Source organism: Abramis brama (genome assembly GCF_963993115.1).
Source record: "Abramis brama genome assembly, chromosome: 20".
NCBI classification, from domain to species: domain Eukaryota; kingdom Metazoa; phylum Chordata; class Actinopteri; order Cypriniformes; family Leuciscidae; genus Abramis; species Abramis brama.
In genome coordinates, this window is record NC_139982.1 from 10,980,522 (window position 1) to 11,006,007 (window position 25,486).

The 25,486-nt window shown below is 37.7% G+C and overlaps 1 protein-coding gene across 3 annotated transcripts; it reads right to left on the bottom strand.

Annotated features, from left to right (window-relative positions):
* Window positions 1-19: 19 nt before the first annotated feature.
* rpgrip1l (RPGRIP1 like) lies at window positions 20-25,298 on the bottom strand. 3 transcript variants are annotated; one of them, XM_084094643.1, is made up of 27 exons: window positions 25,231-25,293; window positions 24,751-24,843; window positions 24,517-24,661; window positions 24,146-24,423; window positions 21,709-21,814; window positions 21,479-21,622; window positions 21,291-21,396; window positions 19,933-20,079; window positions 19,554-19,627; window positions 19,252-19,391; window positions 19,069-19,175; window positions 18,865-18,915; window positions 17,141-17,320; window positions 16,359-16,476; window positions 15,813-16,265; window positions 14,866-15,005; window positions 14,414-14,780; window positions 13,936-14,108; window positions 13,786-13,869; window positions 13,397-13,486; window positions 13,159-13,227; window positions 12,935-13,085; window positions 11,462-11,547; window positions 9,785-9,971; window positions 3,195-3,279; window positions 2,584-2,720; window positions 20-1,496 (listed from the first exon to the last, which is right to left on the bottom strand). In XM_084094643.1, the coding sequence occupies exons 2-27, from the start codon at window positions 24,836-24,838 to the stop codon at window positions 1,372-1,374; spliced, it is 3,831 nt and encodes a 1,276-aa protein (XP_083950769.1). In that variant the 5' UTR covers window positions 24,839-24,843; window positions 25,231-25,293; the 3' UTR covers window positions 20-1,371. The 3 variants fall into 3 exon arrangements, with proteins under 3 accessions (XP_083950769.1, XP_083950768.1, XP_083950767.1); XM_084094642.1 differs by adding an exon at window positions 25,065-25,124 and having other exon boundaries at window positions 13,786-14,108; window positions 25,231-25,269; XM_084094641.1 differs by having other exon boundaries at window positions 13,786-14,108; window positions 25,231-25,298.
* Window positions 25,299-25,486: the final 188 nt, after the last annotated feature.

Here is a 25,486-nt window from a genome sequence, read left to right on the forward strand (position 1 = left end):
AGACGTAAATTGCAATTGTGAGATAAAAAGTCACAATTACTTTTAAAATGTTTTATTCTGTGGCAGAAACAAGCTTCCATAGATATCAGCTAGCCCATGCTAGGCTACTTAATAATGCTAACCAAATAGCTATCAGGGGTCAAAAGTTAGACTGGTTAAGACTGTTAGCAACATGCTCAAGTGACTGGCATTGAGATAAATGCTAATGCTAATGGCTACATAGCTCACTGCAGGTATTATTGATTTCATTGGTTTTCTCAAACCCTCAAAACGGACCATTCTGTCATCATTTACTCCCCCTTATGTCATTTCAAACCTCTATGACTGTGTGAAACACGAAAAGAAGACATTTTGAAAAACGTCTCATGTCCATATTACACTGAAAGTCAGTGATGAAGTTCAATGTTGTTTGGACCGCAACATTCTTCATAATATCTTATTTTGAGTTCAGCAGAAGAAAGGATGGAAAACAGGTTGGGAACGACATGAAGACGAGTAAATGATGACAGGATTTTCATTTTAAGGTCTACCTCCATTCTGGGATGAAACACTTGTCACCATCCAATCAATTTCCAATAGATTGAATAAAGCACATTATGAAAGTTGAATGGTTAGTACATGCAGTATTTTTTCAACATTTAGAAAACCGAGGTTTAAAAATAACATGAAATAACACTGAACCTCTAATAACATCACTCTGTAATGTTCATAAATATAAAACATTTACAAATATCGGTTTATAAGACTGTCTACAAAGGCTTGCATTCAAAATAAAGCATCTATATCTATACAAAATATAGTAAATAATCTGAATTGTACTCAGACCTATAAAGAATTATCTATTATTATGTTTCGCACTGAATCACACACACACACACCAAAACAGAAGGAGTGTCTGCGCGAGCGCCACAGCTCGGCACGCGTGAAAATGTGCATTAGCATTTTAAAGAGCTTGATTTAATCCCATTAAATCCAGTTAGATTTCATTTCGCACCTTCAATAAAATATCGCCGCCTGCCACGGCGCTGCCTAATGAGGCTTAACAGCCTTTTCATTAAGCAAAGTTATTAAAGGTCTAAACATCAGCGCTCCATCAAACGCAACACTGGAGGCCATGAAGATAAACATTAGGATATGATTTCACACCGTAAGGGATCAAAGCCGTGTGATGCCGCTTACATAAAGGACTGTTTTGTTCCCATATGTTGTCACCGTCTGTAGCGTTTAAAGCTAAACGGACCGCCCCATGCATTGCATTTAACGTCATTTTGGTGAATCGACTTAGAAACTAGCATGGTTTGAGAAACATTTAATACTGCAGTGCAGACTGAAAAGCACAATTGGAAATAGTAAATCATTGGTTTTGGTAAATTAAGCAAGTGTAGTTAGAGGATGATCCCGCTCTGGATCTTTCAGGATGGATGTCAGAGCCTCCAGAGCTTCAACAGTCACAACTAGATGGCCAATAACTTCACTGCTGTCCTGAACGTCCATGACTGCAGCGAGGGACAGGGGAACAGAAGAGAAAGAGAGACAGTTTATGGTCAGGAAGTGGCACTTTCCACAAATAGGGTACAAGTTGTTGTCTCATTATATAAAAAGGCATAAATACCATGTTATTTAGAGAAAGAACCATTACGTGTGTTACATAAACTAATATTACACATTCTAATTTAAACGTGTTACATTTTGGCTTGGTCTTGACTTTTTTGGACTTTATGCAACAATTACTATCATACAATAATAATTCTGACAATCTGTTTAACTGATATTCAATTAATTGTAGAGAATAATTCATTATAATCTCGACCAATGACCAAAAATGACCAAAAATTATAAATGTGCACTCCACCCTGTTACTAATTAAAAAAAAATTATTATTTCATTAAATTCTGCCACCCTGGAAGTGACATGATTTGGATCCTTTCTATAGAATGGTAGAAAGACATGGAAATAACTGCATTACATTTTTTCTTACACAAATTGCATTCATCAAGCTCAGCCATTCAACCCAGTTGCTAAAATTGTATTAACAAAATAAATAATAATAATATTAAAAGTAATAATAATAATAATAATAATAATATTATCATTATATAAACTTATATATGGGAAATATAAGTTTCCATTTAAACCAATTTTTTACAAATCAGAATTTCATCCCAAAATAACTAAACCCTGTTACTTGCACACCTACAACATTATGGCATGCTTTTCATCTTATACATTCTATTATCTTTTTCATGTTTATCTAATGTTTATGGCTATAAATAAAAAAATAAACTGTGTCCCAAGATCTGGTAATAGGGTTGAGATAAAAGGCAAACCTTATATAAATTCAATCCAAAATAAACCAAATCATGTAATATATACAATCTGACCGTCTGAGTTGGACGAACAACAGAGGTTCAGAGGTTAAACATCTTTCCCCGATACTTTCTTGAAAAAAAAGAGTTTTTCAGGTCTTATTTAAAAACCTGAATGTGGAAAGTAACCCAAGATCTGAGATAACATTCTGATTTTCACACTAAACTAAAAACGCTGGTTGTGAGCGGACTGTGTGATGCAAAGTAAAACTCTTACCGCTCAGGCTCACGTCCCTCATGTCTCTGCGTTTGTCCATGATGTCGAGGATTCGCAGGTAGGCCACGCCCACATCCTCACACTCCTCATCCTGCTCTTCCTCTTCAGGAGGGTCACTCACCACCGTGAACTTTATGCTGTCACAGACCATCAAAGAGTTCCTTGCTTATTAAAGTGGTTATTAAAGGGGTTTAGAAAAATAAGGACCATTTTTATAGTTTGCTATGTACAATGTACATGAATAATAATCAAAACTCTCATCATGAGCATAAAACAAAGTTAACTAGTCATTTCAAAGATTTTTTTCTTCCCTTTTTCATAATTTTCCAAATTCTAACATTGTTTATAATGAAATGCTCTTAAAATGCTGATAAACAATGCTGATTTGAGAGGTTTATGTATAATATCATGCTACGAGGAGTGAATGTGCAGAATATTTTTCCTGTTATTCAGTAGAATTCGTTATTGATTTTGAAGCCATTATCCAAGCCTTTCTGAATAAGGTATTGGGCTTCGGGCACATCCCTAGTATTCACAATAACACTGCACTCTACACAACAGAAGACTGCGATCACACTGGAGAAAGAGACTGCAGATGGGAAGGGTCTCACTGCTCTAGTTGTCTGTTCCGGCCCTCCAGCACTGCTCTCAGAGATTGCCGTCTGGCTTGGTTATTCTCCATATCCACATGGATCACTGTCAGAACAATGCATGTTGTTTCAGATTATTTGCTTATACTGATGAATTACTATTACAAGACAATGCCAAATAAACATAATTTGTATAATAATAAAGCTACAGGAACCAGTTATGTGCCCAATATGGTTGTGGAAGCACAATGTTAGCCACAATAAGTTTAAGGACACTTGGTCCAACAGTTATGAGCAAATTAATCCCTATTTTACAACTTTTGACCACTACGAGAAGCTGTTGTGTATGGAAGCTTTTTTTCGCCACAGAATAAAATCTGAGAATTTTTTTTTTTTTTCTCCTCACAATTGCGAATAACATGATGCCATTCTGAATTCAGAATTGTGAGATAAAAAGGTCGCAATTACCTTTTTATTTTTTATCCAGTGGTGGAAACAAGCTTCCATAGTTCTGGAAGGTCGTTCCATCAAAGTTTATGATCAATTTCATTAATTTGTTACAGGTTAACAGAGGTCTGCATTCTTGCGGGACTCAACTTTTGCCAGGCATGATCATCTGATGAAAATATGGTGAATTTCTGAAGAGTATTAAACAGTATAAAATTCAAAGTAATGGGCAGTCAATATGGTTGATAAATGGGTATAATCCAATGAATCTAAATGGAGCAGAGGCATGACTTTAGATCAAGTTACTCAAGATATCAAAAGGGCAGAAATTGAAACCACTCCGTTCATTAAACTGGGAATAAAACCCCAGGAATTGTAGGAAATGTATGTTTTCCATACCAGTGCTTTCCAACTCTGTTCCTTCAGGCATACCAACAGTACACATTTTAGATGTCTTCCTTATCGATCCCATCTATTTGAAATTCTGAAGTTGAATCAGGAGCGTTTGATTAGGAAGAGAATATATGTACTGTGAAAATATGTACTGTTGGTGTGCCTCCAAGAAACCTATTCTAGGCTTTGTTTACATTAATCCAGATACATTTGAAAACAGTGTTTTAATTTTAAAACGCTCTCCATCCACACTATGGTTTTCAAGCAGTTTAATAAGTGCTCACTGAGATGATACCGATAGACCAGAGTCTCAGAGTTCTCACCCTATTCTTCTGGCATGATAATTTAACCCATTCGGACCCTGTGTCCATTACAACGGACATCACATGTCAGCCCCTTTTTGTTTTTTTTACTTCTGGAGAATTTCAACTAGTTTAAAGCCTGCAGTCCATGAGATTGGACGTTTGTCATCCAATCAAATGTCAGTAAAGCTCTGCATGTGGCAATTAAAAAACAAACAAAAAACACTACATTGAAGAGAAGCATGGCAGCACTTCACTCCAAACACAGAAGTAAGCAACATTTTCTATGGCTTTATTTAAAAAAAAAAAAAACGTTTGCCAGTATTTCATAGTTTGTATGTAAAATAGAAAGACTGAACTTATTAATTAAAGTTAAAAATCAATTGTAGAATTCCGAGTTTAAATCAGGATTTTTTCAAATGTGTCTGTCCATTAGAATGTACAGTGGGTTCAAACGCCTGTTACCGAAATCACATGTCCAGTAATGCTGATTGAAATTTCTTATATAAAAAAATACTAATACATTTTTGAAACTATTTAATATGCAGAATATACAGTTCTTGAAGTGCTTGAACATATATAGCTGATCTCAGATGATGCTAAATCTCCAACAATTGGTGAGTGTAGTAGAATGAAAATTAGGGATAGTTAGTTAGTTAAGACGTTTCATACAATTAGATGGCCCTAAATTTATTGAATATTGTTTTATATACAGTTTCATATATTTCCTGTAAAAAATAAATTACATTATAAAACTTGTATGAAGTTGTTTTGTAAGGGACAGTTTTTGGCAATAATTTCAGGGGAGGACAGAGATGAGCCACTACCAGTAGTAGGGAAAGAAACTGAGATTGAGGCAGAGGAAAGTCAGGATCAAGAAGACAGAGAATAAAAGGCAGATGTAGACCCAGTACTTGGAGATTATCCTATTACAAATATCACAAAAAAGAGTGATATTCAGTGGCGTCGTCACACCCGCTTTACCCCAGTAGAAACGACGTGGGAAAGTCCCACCACTGCCCCCCCTGAGCCACTAACACCATACGGCTACTTCAAGCAGTATGATCCAAGTCAGATGTTTGAGCTGATGAGCACAATGACCAATATATATGCAGAACAAGATGGAGTCAGGGGGTATAAACATGCCTCAGCTTCTGAGATTGAAGTCCCTGTCGGTCTACATATGGCAATATGAGTTCTTGGTCTTCCAAGAGTGAGAATGTACTGGACCTCTAGTATCAATATTGGAATTTTCAAGGAAACCATGTCTCGAGATCGTTTTTTTTTTCAACTCCGCTCCAACCTGCATGTTGTGAACAACCATGAGAGGCACTGATGTTTTCTTCAAGGTCAGACCAATCTATGAGTCCATAAGGAAACGCTGTCTGCAGCTACAACTGGAGGAAGATCTCTGTATTGATGAGCAGATTGTGCCTTTCAGGGGAAAACGCTCTGTGCTCCAGTATATCAAAGGGAAACCTACACCATGGGGAGTGAAGATGTATTTCCTCTGTGGCAAAAGTGGGCTTGCTTATGATTTCCTCATCTATCAAGGTGCCACAACAGAGCTTTCTGAGCAAAGCAAAAAGGTTCTAGGGCATGAAGCTTCTGTTGTCTTCCAAAAAATCCATGCTGCTGGAACAGCCACTGAAGACAGACAAGGAAATGTCTAAGAAAACATGGGGAAACCATGATGAAGTTAGAAGTAGGGATGGAAAAGTTGTTCTAGTGAAGTGGTTTGATAACCGCTCTGTTGTGCTGGCCTCCAACTTTGTTGGTGTTGGAGATGAAGGCAAAGTTGCGAGGTGGGATCAGAAAGAGAGGCAGTTTGTGAAGGTCAAGCGTCCAGAGGTTGTGTACAACAAGGGCATAGGAGGGCTGGACAAGCTTGATCAGCTAATCAGCCTTTACAGGATTGATATCAAGTCCCGCAAATGGCCACTGCGCATGATTACTCATGCTTTTGATGTTGCTGTAGTGAACAGCTGGCTTGAGTATCGCAGGGACAATGAATACAAAGGAACTCAGCCACAGAAAATCATGGATCTCCTTGAATTGAAAATGAATGTGACCGAAGTGCTTGTGCGTTCTGGGAAGCCACACGGTTAAAAAAAAAAACGAGGGAGGCCAAGCAATTCTAACGCAACCAGTACCTCACAAACTCCACATTATGAAGCTGGACAACAGAGAGGGGCAAGGGAATGGCGACCAGTTCTTGAAGTCCAAAAAGATATGGTGGACCACTTGCCAAATTATGATACAAAAAAAGAAGCAACAAGATGCAAATTGAAAGTTTGTTCTGGGAAAACACACGTCTTCTGTGATAAATGCAAGGTGCACTACTGCTTTGTGTCACAGAGAAATTGTTTCAAAGATGCACACAGGAAATGACTCTAACGTGACCTCATTGATTGATTACTAGGTTTATTTTGTTATGAATAAACAAATGTGCAATCTATAAAGCAAAAACCTTACAATTAAAGTTGAAATGTTATAATGTTCAAGTTCCCTATCGTAGAGAACTCAACACTGCGTCATTGAAAACGACTCTTTGGGGACACTCCCTTAGCGTGCGCCTCTGAAGTATGAATGAAACTAATCCAATCCTGATTGGTGTTGCGTAATGACGTGTGACAGCATAACCGGATGCATAAAAGTGACGCCGGCACACACACACACATTAGCTTTCGCTCTTCAGCAAGCGCTCTCTGTTGTTGTGTCATATTTGGTGTTGTCTGTCAGTTTATCCCAGAAAATATTATCATGGCAAGTGAACAATTCACAAAGTGTGTGCACCCCTGCCCCAGATATCTTACGGGTGGGGACACACACCAGTTATGTGTGTATTGTTTGGGAGCGCAGCACGCACAGGCAGCTCTCGAGGGGGCTGCCTGTGATCACTGTGAAGCACTCCCTATAAGAGTGCTGTGCTCCCGTCTGGCTGCTTTTAAAGCATCCCCGCGGTTCGGATCCCGCGTCCGTTGAGGCGGCGCGGCAGCTTAGATCGCGGGGATCGCAAAGGGACCTTGCAGATGAGAACGAGACTGCCGAGGCACTTTCTCGTTCATAATCTGAGGGTTCTGTTGCACCCGTTCACGGTGCAGAAGCCCGCACTGCGGCTTCTTCTGCCCGCGACGAGTGCCCGGTGCTGGAGCTATCTGCTTCTGAGGAAGTGGATGTGCTCAGCATCGAAGGCGAGGAACAGGAGTCATACTCGCCGGCTCATGTTCCCGCTTATGAGGAGCTAGTAGAGGTTGTGACGCGTGCTGTGGCCAGACTCAACATCAGCTGGCCACAAAATAAGCAGGATGATCCTTGTCGAAGCAAGCTAGACGAGAGATTCCTGCAGCACAGATCACAACCTCAGCGCCGGGGTTTGCCGTTTTTCCCAGATCTACATAAAGAGATCTCCAGATCCTGGGAAAAACCCCACTCTTCGCGCATCTTATCACCTACTTTATCTCTCTATAGTAATGTGGTGGATGCGAGAGAGTTGGGATATGGCAAGATGCCGCAAATGGAGGAAGCTTTAGCGAGCTATCTTTCTCCTGAAGCGGCATCTTCGCTTAAACCAGTGCAGAAGTGTCCCTGCACGGTTTGCTGGGCGACGCTGCCCAGCAAACCATGCAGGGACACTTCTGCACTGGTTGGACGGGCTTATATGGCAGCTGGTCAGGCTGGTTCGTGTTTGCACTCAATGGCAATTTTGCAAGCGTACCAGGCTGACCTCCTTAAAGACCTGGATGAGGGCGAGGGACCGACTCCTGCGGATATCGCAGAATTGAGAAGAGCCACAGATTTGTCTCTCCGGGCCACTAAAGAGACCCGTTATCGGCTCTATGGCAGCTATGGTGGCCACGGAGAGACATCTGTGGCTGAATTTGTTGTGTATTAAGGAGAAAGATTAATCCTTTCTGCTGGACGCACCGCTATCGCCTTCTGGCCTGTTCGGCGACGCAGTCACTACTGTCGTCGACAGGTTTCAGGAGGCGAAAAAGCAATATACATTAATATATATAACATGATATTATTTAGATTTTTATTTTATTTAAATTACTATTATTATCATAATTAGATAGGCTAGGCTATCTTTGCAACAAAAACAGAAGAGACAAGCATTATTTCTGCCATCTGTAGCCCGAAAATCATTGCCTGTCCTTTGGTTTTGTATAATAGTAACTTACACAACTACATTTGGATTATTAGACAATGTCGAAATAAAGTGAATCTGCAGAGTTTGCATTCGCATTACTGCACACACATTACCGCGGGATGGCGGGTGTTCATTTCATAAACTGTGGACAATGGTAGCTTATTTAATGTTTAAAATAATGTATATGTCCAAAAAACGGGTAATGTCATACTTTGTAGTTGTGCTATCGTGGCGTAATAATCTGTTTAGTTGTAAAATGTATTACCTGAATGAAATGAAATCTAATGTATCGTCCTGTGGAATCATTCATTCACAGACAGCTTACGAAGATGTTCAACTAATAAAGATCTTCATCACTGGCAAAAATATGATGCATTTGCAGATTTGCTTTCACTTAACTGTACTGTAGGTCCATGGCCATTTCATCTAACACTCTTGATGTTCTTAAATCTTCCAGTTACGACTCCGAGTCGAGTGTGAATTGAAAGCGCTTCAGACGATTCAGTGCGTGCAGGAACTGAACAGATCATTCAAACCGATTCGCGAACCGATTTAGACAGATCTGCCAACTTGTTTGATGAAGTCTTTGAACAGAATTGACTCAAAAGAGTGATTCATTTGTGAATTGAGCATCGCTCATGCCCAGAAAAAAGATACAGCGCACTTGGTATAAACTAGGCATTTAACAACATGTATTGCATTAAAATAAAGTAACGAGAGGAACGTCGCCCAACGTAACGAAGTAAAAGTACAGTTTTTTCATTAGAAATGTACTCGAGTTCTCACAAAGTACCCACATTTAACGGGTAGGGTTATTTTCAGACAGAAATGTTGTTCCAGTCTTTCTTGGCAATATCACGGTGACCAGGTACAATATGCGTCACATTGTCTACAATATGCGTTATTGTCTTCAAATATCTCCATTTTCACTGTCCACACTATAATGCAAAAGCACGGTTTTCAAATTTATATACGTGGAAGAGCATCTTCAAAAATCTCAGTTTTCGCAGAAAGAAAAATTCTACCCTCAGTGCCAAAATTCATAGAGAACAAGATGCAAGATTCAAATATATCTGGATTACTGCAGACTTAGCCCTAGACTAAAGCAGAAAAATGTAACTTCAAACTTATGGTGGCTCTAGGAGGTTTGAGGTGTAGAACCCCAAATTGGTCAGAAGAAAGTTTAGACATGTCTTAATTAATGCACCAATTTTCACAATATTTCACCATGCGGTTTAAGAAGCTGCCATAGACATAGAGAACAGAAAAAAGTAGAATAAACACAACGGCTGGTATTGCATGGATATGTTGTTCACCATTGCTGAAGTTGTAGGAGAGACAGTGTCCAGGCAGTGGCTTCTTTAGGGACAGCGGGGTCTCGACTGACGGCAGGCCCAGGAAACAGTACTCCACAAACAGCCGGACGATCCCACTGTCTTCTGCCACTCTCGAGCCTGGCTTCAGACTCAGAGAAACGATCTCCACACGAATGCACTCGGACGTCTGGTGGAGCAAAGCATCACATGACCTTATCACAACTGACATTCAACCTCACGCCAACTGACATGGTGAGACACGCTCTGAATCTTCAGGGACTCAATCACTCTCAACATCTGACAGAACATCCACCAAGAATATTCCACCGTTTGAAATGATGGACACTGGACAAACTACATCTCTTTCCTAATGCGGACTTGTAACCTGCAGGGCATAGTTCTCTGATAATGATGTGGGCTGGAGACGTGTTGTCTATCTGTGTACCATTTGATTCAATCTGTCAAACATGCTGTCCACATTGATGGAGTTTTTAGGCCATTAAGTTTGTGCTGACAGCAGTCATTAGATCTCTGTTCCTTTCACTCCTCTTGAGCTAACATTAAGCTGACCATTTAAATCCTTGAACTTACATCACCCTTTTTACATTAGTGAACTGTCTGCTTACACAGGCTAAATTCATCACTAAAACATCTTCATTTAAAACGACACTTCATCAGTAAGGAATGAAAAATACAATATCCTCCTGCGACCCAGCAATTCATTTCTGTCCTGTGTTGAGGATGTGCATTTCTCTGAGACGATACACAACATCGTTTTGTCAGAGATACCAAATATTTGGGTATTTTTTCTATAATAATTTCAGTTACACTTTAGATTAGGGTCCAATTCCATGATTAACTAACTGCAACCTTTGCCACTATAAACTCCTAATTACTGTTTAATAGTTAGTAAGGAAGTTGTTAAGTTTAGGTATTGGGTGATTGAGGGATGTAGAATATGGTCATGCAGAATAAGGCATTAATATGTGTTTTATAAGTACTAATAAACAGCCAATATCCTAGTAATATGCATTATTTTAAGCAACTAGTTAATAGTGAGAATTTTAACCTAAACTAAAGTGTTTCTACAATTTCCTCTCTGTGGTTTTTAAACATTGTGTAAGTTAGTGGAAGGTGACATTTATGTGCAGAACAATGTATTAATTAATACATTAATTTTGATGAAATGCTTATGGGAACCAATGCATATAAAAATAGAAGTTTGAGGTTAGAAAGTTTTCTAAAAGAAGTATTTTATGCTCACCAAGGATGCATTTATTTGATAAAAAAAATACAGTGAATACAGTAATAATGTGAAATAATATTATAATTTATAAATTTCTATTTTAATGTATTTTAAAATGTAATCCCTATAATGGCAAAGCTGAATTTTCAGCATCATCAACAGTCTTCAGTGTCAGTATCATTCAGAAATCATTCTAATATGCCCGAGAAACATTTATTATCAACATCACATATGAAATGGTTATTCTGCCTAATATTGTGGAAACCATGATACATTTTTGTAGGATTATTTTAAAAGAAAAACAATTTTTTATTTGACATAGAAATGGTTTGCAACAATGTAAAAGTCTTTACTGTTACCGTTGATCAACTGAATGCATTGTTAAGAACTACTGAACGCCTGGTTGATTTGTTAAACATGCAGTGGCATACCTGTTTCTTCTGTTGTGTGCTCTGAGCAGGAACAATGCAGTCATCGCTGTCATCCTCTTCATCCTCATCAACCTCACCCTGTACGCCTGCAGAGAACAGATCCGTGTTATGGTCAGCTGGTGATCGAGAACGTTACGCACTGGCAGATCATTAGATGAATCGTTCCTAGTCTCATTTCATATGGAAGGTGTTCGTGAAGGAATTGTTTGTTTTCTTGTCGTCCATCTCTCGCTGTGGTCTCAGCGGCCCGCGCCAGGTAAGAGAGAGAGATGTTAGACATGAACACTTTAAAGACAGCCTCTTGGCCAAGGTCAACACACATTAACATTTATGTTGTTGGGTGTCAACAGGAAACACATCAGATTATTGGCAGCAGCAAATGAAATATTAATGATTCTCATCTCATTGGAAAAACAATAGCACAGCTGCTTCCTCATATGAAACTGAATACTAACGCTCAGCATTAAGCACTGGTTTACCAAAACATTCATATGTGGCTCTACTGAATACAAGTTCTACTAAGGGCCGAAGCACAGGGGCCCTTCCTGCACACAATAACACAAACACATTTATTCTAGAAGCAGCTTATGTGTGTGCTAACATGGAAGCTAATTTGAGGTTAACTTAAACACTGAACCTGAAGCCTTCATTAAAAAAAGAAGTTCTGTTATTATTTATTCCGCACATACAGTATATGACTTTCTTTCTTCTGTGAAACAGAAAATGAGATGTTTTGAATAATGCTCAAGCTGCTCTTTTCCATGAATGTTGAATTGGGGACAAATACTCTAACAATTATAACATAACAATGAGTTTTGATAATGGCAGAGGAAATTACAATCATACTTCTGCTTTTTGTCCATCCCCCATCATATTCAATGTATGGAAAATAGCAGCATGAACATTGTTCAAAACATCTACTTTTGTGATTCAAAGAGGAAATGAAGACTTTGAATTTGGAATGACATGAAGGTGAGTAAATAACCAATAAACAAACAAACAACATGACTTAAAATTATTTTTGCATTATTTCAGCACTAAAATGATTTTAATAAAAATGATTTTATAACTTAATTAATATACTAAAATCCCTGAAAATCGTTTAAAGCCAATTAGAAATCAAACAAGGCCATTTTTACTTAGCATATATTTTTATTATATAATAAAAAAAAAATATTATTATTATTCATTATTATTAATAATATAATTCATAAATGTCCCTGGCCTTATTGCCCTCAATTTATCAGCAAAAAACAGATGACATGACTTTTCAGAGTGAGGAAAAATAAAATTAACCAAAAATATCATAACCTGACAGTCACAGACAGTCAATCAGATGCAGATGAAACCCATACATTATTTCTTGCTGAATATTCCGTATCACATTGCAGAAGGTACATGCTTATGTCTAAAGTCTTTGAGGATGTTTATGTTTTAGTAACACACAGTACACACACACACACACACACACACCTGTTTGTGGCTCTTGCAGCTCTTCGGAAATCTCAGACTCGTCAGATTGAGAGCTGGCGGTGATCACCTGACCCTCAGAGAAATGAGACTCTTCCTCATCCTCTTCCTCGCTGACTGCAGTGGCCTGTCCTGCATCCATCACTATGATGGTCTGAGGAACACAGTGTGACATTGTTTATTCCTGAACTCTTTTTCCTTGTAAATGTCACAGTTTTTTAGCGTACCTTAGGCACAGGGGTGACAGATGATCTTGTCTCTTTATAATCATCATCAGAGGCTGTAGTCTGCTCCATCTTGAGACCATTAATACACACAAAATACATACTCAAAACACCATATACACCAAATGGTACGGGTTTATACTCAGGTTATTTAAAACCTAAATTTGAGTACTAGAGTACTAGTACTGATGCTTGATTTGGCAAACATTACTAATGAAACCAGAGCAGACTTTTCTTTTACCTGTTTTTCAAGCTCAGTGACGTCCACAAAAGACACTCTTTTAGCAGTTGATTTTGGTAGAGTTCGCTGTCTGGGTTTGGGCAATGGAGTCTAGAATGAAGAGCAAGAAAAAGAATATATTCTACAATGACGAAACCAGAAAAAGCATTCAGCATTGATTTATGTATGACCCTGGATGCTGATTGGTCGATACAATGCTCCAACTGTGCTAAAACACCCAATAGTTTTTATAATAATAAAAAACACCTGTTCACCACCTACAGTGCGTAGTGACCCATAGTGGGCAATTATTTTCTATATATTACACACTGTATTATATGCTGTATCAACTTTTATGCATTCAGTTACAGCACCTTTAAACAGTCAATAGGATTTGGGCATGGCATCACCTCAGAAACAGTGGGCTGAGGCATTAGCGGAGGGTCATTGGCCATCAGCTGTGTCTCTGTCTGTGTTTTCTCCTTGTCTTGTGATGTCAGTCTCTCTGTTTTCTCCTTGTCTTGTGATGTTGTCTCCTTGTCTTGTGATGTCCGTCTCTCTGTTTTCTCCTTGTCTTGTGATGTCTGTCTCTCTGGTGTCATCCTGCTGGTGATCTTGGTCTGTTGTGTGGTGAGAGCTGAGGATGATGGAGGGAGGTACGTGAACTTCCATTTCAGCGTCACACTGATTTGGCCACTGGGGAGTCCAGCAGGGTCTGTAAGCTCAAACATACCTTAAAAAAATACAAAAATGACAAAAAAAATTAATATTAAAAGGTATCTATATGCTGAAAAATAAATAAATAAAATTCTTAATCAGCATTCTTGCCATAATTTCCCACACAAAAAAATATATCTAAACATATCTAAAGTTTAAAAATTCTTAATAGAATAAATAAAAATAGATCAATCCAAAAAGAATGTTTAACTAAATGATCTTAATGCTCACTAACAAGACCTAAAAGCTCTTTAACTTCTGAAAATCAATCAAATTCATTCTATGTAAAATGATATCATTATGACCTATTGTTTGTCCTACCAGTGATGGTTTCATCGTGTGCCAGCGAGATGAGCGGCACTCTGGCCTTCCCCAGATACAGCTGGTTCTCATCATCTAAATCATCAAACACATACAACACCAGAGCCTCTGACCTCAGAAACGCATCAAGGTCAGAGTTCATGGCCAATGGGAAGACCGTGTGATCTTCAAACTGTGGCTCATTGGTGGAGGATATGATTGGGGTATCATGGTCAGGGAAGTCATAGAGTTTGTAGAGGACGTAGGGGCTGGGTTGAGTGTGAGGAGCTCTGGATTTGAGATTACAGCATAAGTGTACAGTGACGTTTAGTTCATTAAGATCACCATCCATCAATGATGAGGAACTGGCGACAGGAACCGATAAAGCCTGAAAAATAAAGTAAAAAGATCAAGTAATTTTGGTATGTGTAAAAGTAGGAAACCATGCAAGGAAACCGGTGAATAAACAGTACCTGGCTGTCTCTCATGCTTGTGTTGAGGTAACCAAGTGCTTTGACTCTCTCCTTATAAAGGCGAATGGCTTGTTCCATAGGAACTCTCAGTTTGAGCCAGTACTCTAGAGTACCAAACACCTGGATCTCATCTGTAACACCTACAAACAGATGGAGAGCACTTTTTGATAGTTGTATGGTGCTTTTTCTTAGAGTTAAGAGCATCTTAATAACCAGAAGAAACTTCTTCGACTATAAAGAACATTTTATGCATTGAAAAGTTTCCATGAATGTTAAAGGTTCTTCAAGGAACCATAAATGTCAATAAAGAACCTTTATTTTTGGCATTCTGCTAAACGTCGCTTTTCTGTGCTCCTCAAAAGAAAAAAGTCATATATAACCGGGGTGTCCAAACCTGCTCCAGTAGGGCCACTGTCCTGCAGAGTTCGGCTCCAACTTTCCTCAACACCTGCCTGGAAGTTTCTAGTATGCCTAGTAAGGCCTTGATTAGATGGTTCAGGTGTGTTTAATTGGGGCTGGAGATAAACTCAGTGGCCCTTAGCAGGATTGAACACAAGTGTCATAGAAGTTTGGAACTACAAAAACGGTAGGGCTGCACAAAATCACCTGAAATCGTGATTTGGCTTAGTGCGATTATTAAATCCTTAATTAATTTTTTATTATATATTTAAATGCACAGCATGTTAGTGAAGAGCGGCTCTGTGATCAGTAGTAAATGCTGCTCATCCTTTGAAAGCACTGCGAGTTTAAGTTTTTAAATCGCAAATCGTAATTTTAACCAGAATTGGTTTTTAATAAAATGTGCAATTAGATTTTTTCCCCAAATCGTGCAGCCTTAAAAAATGGCGAGTACATTTTCAGTTTTGAGTGAACATTTCCTTAGATATCAACCAAAAAAACACCCATTTTGGTCGAACTCAATGTCAACAGACAGTCGAAAGACTCACCGACTAACTGAATGGTGCCAAACACCTTCCCATCTCGTTCCAGCAGTTGATTTAACCTGAGCTGACCAGCGGCCACCGTGCGGAAACTCAACCCCTCGGCGAGCTGCACCTCCACGGTGACAGAGCTGGTGTGGAGATAGTTCAAAAAGAGCTCATTCACTCTCACCAGATATTGAGAAGTGAAGCTGTACGCTGGACGGGCACCTCGCACCACAGCGGTGGACTGCAGCTCGAAGTCGTAGAAGGCATATGTGCAGAAGGTGGACGGATCTCTGTCCTTTAGACCCGCTACAGCTTCAGGAGCGAACTGCGCTCTCCCCAAGTGGATTTCCAGAAGGTTCTCGCCTCGAGCCAAGTGGAGGGGTCCATCAAACTCATCTGTGACGTCATCACTGGTGACATCAGGTCTGAAAACATGGGTCTTGGTTCCATACGCAATGTCTTTCAGCTGGGCTGGAAGGACACAGGAAGAATTAGTTTTACTAAGCACTAGTTAGTTTGGGAAACACTGGGAATCGGAAGATCATGTTTTGGATGCAGCTAAACCTTCAAGTTTCTTAATCTTGGCAGCTCTCATGTCCAGAAGCTGAGCCAGCTTCTCCGTCTTCAATTCACATTCAAGTTTCAGATCGTCCATCGTGCGAGTGACCACTTCAACTTCAGCCTATAACAACATAGATGTTTAAATGCATTAGCCTTATGTGACCAATATCTGTATATGGAGAAGTTAACATGAAATTAAGTTTGTAACCCAATGTTGCAATAGAGACCTGCTCATTCGAGTCTAAGTCCAGACCTAGACCTTAATAGGTTGAGTCCGACTCGTGTCCAAGTCAAGACCGAGACCCTGAAAATATGGTCTTGAGCTCAGACTCAAACTGACTCTACAACACTGCTCCATAATGTGGTGTATTTTCAAAAGATAAAATGTAGGGCATGACCTATTTATCCACTGGGAATCGATTTAATTGTGAAAAGTGGGCGTTCAATACCAAAATTGAGTCTAATTTGGAGCTAAATGTGACTTTGCAGTTGATAGTGCACCTACTTTTGAGGAGGCTGACAAAGACATGGAGGCTGAAGGTCAATTTAATCTTCAAGTGCATCTTGACATATTGCCAACAGTAACGCTTCTTTCAAATCTATTGTTATTTTCTATTATTTCTAAAATAATTATTACATTAAAGTTAACCAGCAACACCAGCATTGTGTTAATCCAGTAAAGATGATCGATTATGATTTCATGTTAACTTCTGGATAAAAGATAGTGATTGTCAGAGGATTATCTATAAGGTCTGTTAGACTTTCAGTGTAAGGATTGATCAAACCTGATAGTCTTTATTGATCTTGTGTTGGATGATGAGCATGTTCCTGGTCTTCTCCAGCTCTTGAATGGTCTCAGCATGAGTGGCCTGCATTTCCCTCAGAGATCGTTCCACGTCCACTTTCACATCTTCTTCCACCTTCTCCAGGAAGCCAAGCTCTCCACTCTTCTGACTCCTACGAGTCTAAATGGGCATTAAAAATAAATAAAAAAAAGACAGTGAAAAACAATGACAATTTCTATACAAGATCAAGTTTAGCAGTGCACTACTGTTCAAAAGTTTGGGGTGGGTATGATTTTTTTTATGTTTTTGAAAGAATTTGTAAAAATAACTGCAAGCAGCAATTATCGGGGCCAAGCACAAATAACACGATGAGTCATGCCAACATGACTGGGAGCATCAGACCAACTGCAACAACAAGCAATTAAAGATATTTTAAGATGATTTTAGGCAAAATGGCTGAAAAATCATAAATATAGTCTCTAGTAATTTGATTTAATGGTTTATCACTTTTGACCAATAGGTGGCGTTGTTACCAAATTGATGCATTGTTGTCAGTGTGAGGTGACATTGACACATGCACAGTTTGGTGTCAATATGCCAAAGCATTGCAAATATACAGCCTCAGAGTTGTTTTAGCATCATGCCATCAAATGTGTTGCTGCGGTATACAAAAACAGTTTGGTGTATCGACATGGTCTGAAGATGATATGATTCGATTTTTGTGTAAATTGGACAAACGGTCTAGGAGGAGATTGAAAAAGTAGAAAGAAAAAATCTAAATGGTGGACAGGAAGTTTGGCCGACTATGGCAAAATTGGTATCTATGGTCTCGGCATGACCCACAAGGTTATAATGACCACAAGGTGGCACTGCCTCGAAACTTTTTGAGTACCTGAAGGGCACGGTTCCAAAGACACATACCGAGTTTCATAACTATACGCTAATGCGTTCTTAAATATTACATTTTACGTCAAAATTCTAAATGGCCGACACCCAAAATGGCCGATATAGGAAAATTGGGCATTGTTCGACTTGGCATGCTTCACTCAATCTAAATGTCCATTTTTATTCTGACCACTAGGTGGCACTGTGCCAAAACTGTGCAGGTAACCTCAGGTCATGGTTGTCATAACACACACCAAGTTTGGTCAGAATACGCTAAAGCGTTACAGAGATATAGCCACGCGTTCATTTTGGCGGGCACTTCATCAAATTCGTTCACATGTTATTTAGAGAACGGCTTGACGAATCAACTTGAATTCCATAACTTTTTGCCAGCATGGTCTGAAGATGATCTGGCTTAATTTTGATGAAAATCAGAGCAATGGCCTAGGAGTTGTTCGAAAAAGTAGGTTATTTGGTAAATTCAAAATTTTCATGATGGGAAATGACGTCATATGGTCAATCGAATCGTCTTGAGCCAAGGAATCAGAGCCAAGGAATTTCTAGTTTCTACAGTTCATAAGTTATTAGCATAAACGTAAGAGCAACTTTGGACAATTGGTGGCGCTGGAGCGATTGAGTTGGAGACTCCAAATTTGCTATGGTGACAGTTCAGACTGTCCTCTATCAGTGTGTCATATTTCATAACTTTCCCACAAGTGGTTCTATGGGCTAGCATAGACTTGCAGAGAGGATGAATAATAAAAAGTAGAATGCCAACGATTACAATAGGTGCGTTCGGTGCTTAATTAGTTTGGTAGATTCAAATGTACAGTATTTACCTTGATAAGCATCAGGGCTTCACTGAGTTCAGCTGCATCTATTTCACTTTCCTTTAGAGAGAAGTATCAGATTCAGGCATCAAATAAAACCATCTGTATTGTTTTCATTTTTGTTTGTTTTTTGTAAATGGCAACTTTTTTTATGGGTGAACTATTCCTTCAAATGACTGTTTAATCTCTATTGCTACAAATATTAGACTTTACCTTGGTAAAGAACTTCATGCGATCTTTAATTTCATCCAGTTGTTGTTTCTGCTCCAGGTAACGCAGTTGAAGTTGCTTGTTTTCTTGCATCAGTTTTTCATTTACATCTTCAGTGAAAATAAACCAACAATGAGTCGACACACACCAGCCGTTTAAAGCAGCTGCAGTCGTGTGTGCGGTTACCTCTCTCTGCCTTGATCTTATCCAGGATCTGGTTTTTATCAGTGAGGTCAGATTTTAAAGCCGTCTCCAGCTGGACGACCTGCAGTTTGAGCTGCTGTTCTCGAATTCTCCATTTCTGCTCCTGACTCACATCAAACGCACTATTGCAACAGGAAAAAAACTCATTCAGAGCAGAACGCTCCCACACAATGATAGGGATTTGTTTCAATTCTTCTTAATGCATGAGCAATTATAATTAATAGTGATACGTTAGCAAACAACACTAGTCAGTAGTATACTACTCCTTTTTTATCTTTTTTTACCTTTTCACAAATTTATCACAGTTTTCCTTGAGCAAGTCTCTCTCCTTTTCCAAATCTTGGATTCTCTCTTGTAACTGAAGAAAGACAAAAAAACAAATCAATTGGTAAACTTTGAAAACATTTTCGATATCTTAAAAAATAAAAATGAAATATATACGTTAAGTATTTTTCCACCTTTAACATATATAGGTGGAAAAACACTTAACATCAAATCACCAAAATTACACATTTATTATACAATTATTAAGCAATTATAAATCTTAAATATTCGACTTCATTCACTGCACTGCAGTCTGCTGCGATGCTCAACTATAGTGAAGTGTGTGTGTGTGTGTGTGTGTGTGTGTGTGTGTGTGTGTGTGTGTGTTGGCAGCTGCACCTCTTGCGCGTGTCTCTGGTCTAGAACTCTGCTCTGAATCTGTGTCTCCAGCTGTAAACTCTTCATCCTCTCCTCCTTCATCTGTCGACTCACTTCCTCCACCTTCAGCAGCGCCGCATCATGACTGGCCTTCAGAGTCTTCATGCTCTGCAGAAACAAACGCCTGCTATTGACATGAGCACCAGCAGAGGCACTACAGCCCTTTAACGGCTGCATGACAGATCAATCAAATATGATAACATATGACATATATGAGCATTTAATGGTTGAATTTTAAATATAACATTTTGATAAAAATGTTTTAAAAAAACACACACATTTCAAAATATTTTTGAAATATTTTTTAGCCAAATATGCATGCATGTATTTATTAATTGATTTAAATTTAGGACATTTTATTTACAATTTTTTAAGATGACACTTCACTGTGTTCAAAATGTTGAGCTGAAAGAAGTCTCTATGGAAGCTCATTTCCACCCCATAAGCAAAAAAATAAAAATCATGCTTTAATAAACCTTTATGATGACATAAAAACGTCTAAATTATGACATTTACTAACTATGAAATTACATAATTACAATTACTACGTTCTCATCTCATAAATATGGCATAATGTGTCATAATTTAAACTTTTTATGTCATAATTATAATTTACAAAAGCGTGATTTTTTTTTTGAAGTGGCAGAAATGAGTCTTTTATACTTACGGAGGATACATTTAATTGAGCAAAAATACAGTAAAACATCATATACATAAAACAGTAAATATTATTTCATTTTAAAACATTTTTTTATTTTCATATATGTTAAAAGTGTAATTTATTCCTGTGATCAAAGCTGAATTTTCAGCATAATTTCTCAAGTCTTCAGTGTCACGTGATCCTTCAGAAATCACTCGTATATGATGATTTGAGGATCAAGAAACATTTATGATTATTATCAATGAAAACAGTTGTGCTATTTAATATTTTTGTGGAAACCGTGATACATTTTTTTCAGAATTCTTTGATGAATATAGTTCAAAAGAAAAGCATTTATTTGAAATATTATTTGTTGTAGCAATATAAATGTCTTTACTGTAATTTTTTTATTTTTTTCATAATTTAATGCATCCTTGCTGAATAAAAGTATTAATTTCTATAATTATTATTATTATTATTTTTAAATCCTACTGACCCCAAACTATTGAAGTCATGTGCATACACATGCTATCACACAATGTGTGTCAGAATACATTGAGGCGCAAAGAATCCGGGAAAAAGCAGGGAACATACTCCGCAATTATAACAACAGATATATTATCATCAGCCAATTATAGTTGATCTTTTTGACACCAGGGTCCCTGACGGTCACTCGTACCTCCTGTTGCTGTAGAAATCTGCTCTCCAGCACTGTGAGTGCGTTTCCTTTCTCAGATACCAGCTTTTGTAGTTTGATCATCTCTACATTATCCTTTATAGTTAACCTGTAAAACACGATTTACAATTCAAACTCTATGCGTTCATATTAATATTCTATCACAGCAATCCCTGAAGAGAGGACCGCACCTCTGTCCACCAGCCTGATGCTCTCTCATCTGGAGGAGTGACTCCTCAAACTCTCTCTCTCTCCTCTTCAGCTGATCTCTCAACACCTCTGCTGATCTCTCCATCTCCTCCAGCTGAGCTTGCTGGATCTCAGTCACGTTCTCCCTGCGATCACGTAAAACAGCCGACAGATGTGTAATCTCCTTTCTTTCAGCATGTGTGGGTCTGTGAACAGACTGTGCATCACTCACAGGTTGCGGATCTCAGCACGGGCCTCATCCAGCAGACTGTGTCCATAGCGGGGCAACAAACCCTGGGGCGGTTTTGCACTCATTTCCCCTTCAACATGCCTGATACCTTTGAATAAAAAATAAATATATACATATATATAAACACAACAGACCCATATTTTGTAGCATACTTTAAATATAAGACATTTATAATTTTCTCCAGTAGCTCTGTTTTTACACATCCTAGGAAATACTCAAAGGATCCTTTAAGAATAGCTGTAGAATTTATCAAAATATTATCACCCTCAACCAAGCGATTATTGAATTAGAATAGAATAGGATATAAAATAACATATTACAGAAGAGAAAATAGTAGAATTAAAATAGAACACAGAATATAAATTGCAGAATAGAATTATGGCAAAATATGGCAGAAATAGACTACAAAATATAACATAGATAATAAAATAGAATATAGTAAAGAACAGAACAGAATACAGAACAGAAACTGAATTGCAGTACAGAACAGAAAAAAATTGATTGTGGAATATAGATTACAGAATGTGGTGTAATGGAATAGACTATAACAACATGATAGAATAAAATGCAGAATAGGCAAGAATGAAATAGCCTACACAGTAGACTATGGAATAGAACAGAACAGAACAAATATATAGAATAAAATATGCATAACTGAACAGAGCAGATAACACAACAGAAACATAATTTATAAAATGGACTGCAGAATTGAACAGAACAAATATATATATATATATATATATATATATATATATATATATATATATATAAAGAGATCATAGAATAGAATAGAATAGAATAGAATAGAATAGAACAGAACGAATAGAATAGAACAAATAGAATTGAACAGAACAGAATAGAACATTACAGAATAGAATAGAATGAATATAATTGAATAGAACAGAAAAGAACAGAACAGAACAGAACAGAACAGAATAAAACAGAACAAAACAGCACGGAATATAATATAACAGAATAGAAAACAGAATAGAACAGAACAGAACAGAACAGAACAGAACAGAATAGAACAGAATAGAATAGAATAGAATAGAATAGAATAGAATAGAATAGAATAGAATAGAATAGAATAGAATAGAATAGAACAAAACAGAACAGAACAGAACAGAGCAGAACAGAACAGAACAGAACAGAACAGAACAGAACAGAACAGAACAGAACAGAATAGAATAGAATAGAACAAAACAAAACAAAACAAAACAAAACAAAACAGAGCAGAACAGAATAGAATAGAACAGAATACAACATAACAGAATACAACAGAACAGAATAGAACAGAATAGAACAGAATAGAAAAGAACAGAACAGAACAAAACAGAATAGAACAAAACAGAACAGAACAGAATAAAATAGAACAAAACAGCACAGAATAGAATATAACAGAATAGAAAACAGAATAGAATAGAATAGAATAGAACAAAACAGAACAGAATAGAACAAAACAGAACAGAATAGAACAAAACAAAACAGAGCAGAACAGAATAGAACAGAACAGAACAGAACAGAACAGAACAGAACAAAACAAAACAAAAAACAAAATAAAAAACAAAACAAAACAAAACAAAACAGAGCAGAACAGAATAGAATAGAACAGAATAGAATACAACAGAATACAACATAACAGAATACATAAGAACAGAATAGAACAGAATAGAAAAGAACAGAACAGAACAGAATAAAATAGAACAAAACAGCACAGAATAGAATATAACAGAATAGAAAACAGAATAGAATAGAATAGAATAGAATAGAACAAAACAGAACAGAACAGAATAGAACAAAACAGAACAGAATAGAACAGAATAGAATAGAACAGAATACAACATAACAGAATACAACAGAACAGAATAGAACAGAATAGAAAAGAACAGAACAGAACAAAACAGAATAGAACAAAACAGAACAGAACAGAACAGAACAGAATAAAATAGAACAAAACAGAACATAACAGAATAGAATAGAACAGAACAGAATAGAAAACAGAATAGAATAGAATAGAACAACAGAACATAATAGAACAAAACAGAATAGAACAGAATAGAACAAAACAGAACAGAACATAATAAAATAGAACAAAACAGAACATAACAGAATAGAATAGAACAGAACAGAATAGAAAACAGAATAGAATCGAATAGAACAACAGAACATAATAGAACAAAACAGAATAGAACAAAACATAACAGAATAGAAAACAGAATAGAATAGAAAACAGTACAGAACAGAACAGAATAGAATAGAATAGAATAGAACAGAACAAAACAGAACAGAATAGAACAGAATACAACAGAACAGAATACAACAGAACAGAACAGAACAGGACAGAATAGAATAGAATAGAATAGAATAGAATAGAATAGAATAGAATAGAATAGAATAGAATAGAATAGAATAGAAGTACCTGCTTTGGGAGTGTGTGGTCGTGCTGGTGACAGGGGTCTGCGCAGGCCAGAGTTGATGCGCGGCTGGATGTGGCTATAGGGAGTGTGTCGGCGGGTTTGAACCTGCAGCTGCTGTTTGGTGGCCAGCAGACGCCGTCTCAGCCCTTCGTTCTGTTTCTCCAGATCCTGAACCTTCTCCTGCATCTCCTCCATCATCTCCTCCATCTCAACATCTCGACCGCCCGCGCTCTCGCTCTGCTTACGGTCCTTCACCAGACGGATCAACTTCGTGGCCATCCTGAAACACCACAGGCATTTCTAAATCCATTTTTCCAAAGAATAAAACTAAGCCCATTAAAATTCATATTTAGAATTGAATGATTGAGCGAACCTGCGGATCTTGTCTTCTTGTTTGCATGTGTGTTGTTTGAGTGTGAGGTTTTCATCCTGCAGCCGTAAAAACTTGTCCTCCAGCTCTTCCCTGCTGAACTTGGACACGTTCTGCCTCTCTCTGACATTCTGGGACAGTACAGACTCTAAAAACAACCAGGACACTTTCATTTAATTGCCATTCACTGTAATGAATTTTTAACAGTTATAATAATACTTTTGTTTTAATAGTGACCTGGTAACGTAGCTGTGCCATGTGTGTTGACAGTGATGTCTTTCACAGGAATATCCCCAGCTGTTTCATCAGCACGGGAAAACATCATTCAGTCTGAAACCAAAGCAAATATACACTTGAAAAAAATATTGCAAATATGAATTATAGTAAATTACTTAATTTTTAGTACTTAACATTACGTGGGTTACAGAAGCATATAATGGTATCACCATGTTTATTTAGGACATGGCATTATTTTAAGTTAAATATTACCACATATAAATATTGTAATCATTTACAAAGCCCCATGACATTTCCATCTGATAACGGTATACTTGATACTTGCACTGCGATCTGATACATGTTTTCTAACAGTACTTTTTTGAAACAGTTATCTAAGTCACAGAAAACACATAATGTTACGATAGACGAACTTATAGGCACACAGCGCACTTCATAATGTCATAAAATACAAATATTTTAACCCAAATATCATCTCACCGATTCAAAAGCATCACACACAAGCCACAGCGACAGTTGCTAACAAACAACTCTTCCACTTCCGCTTTAAAGGACGCCACTTCCGCAACTACCTTTATGGGAAATGGTGTTTTTACGGCGTGACGTTTTCGCGTGCCTAGAATGAACTGCGCTCAAAAACAGCTGTTGAATTTCCATTTTAATGTTGCTGTTTTTTTTTTTTTTGTAAAAAAGTAACAACTCGTACGCTGCACGACAATATACCCATACGAATCTT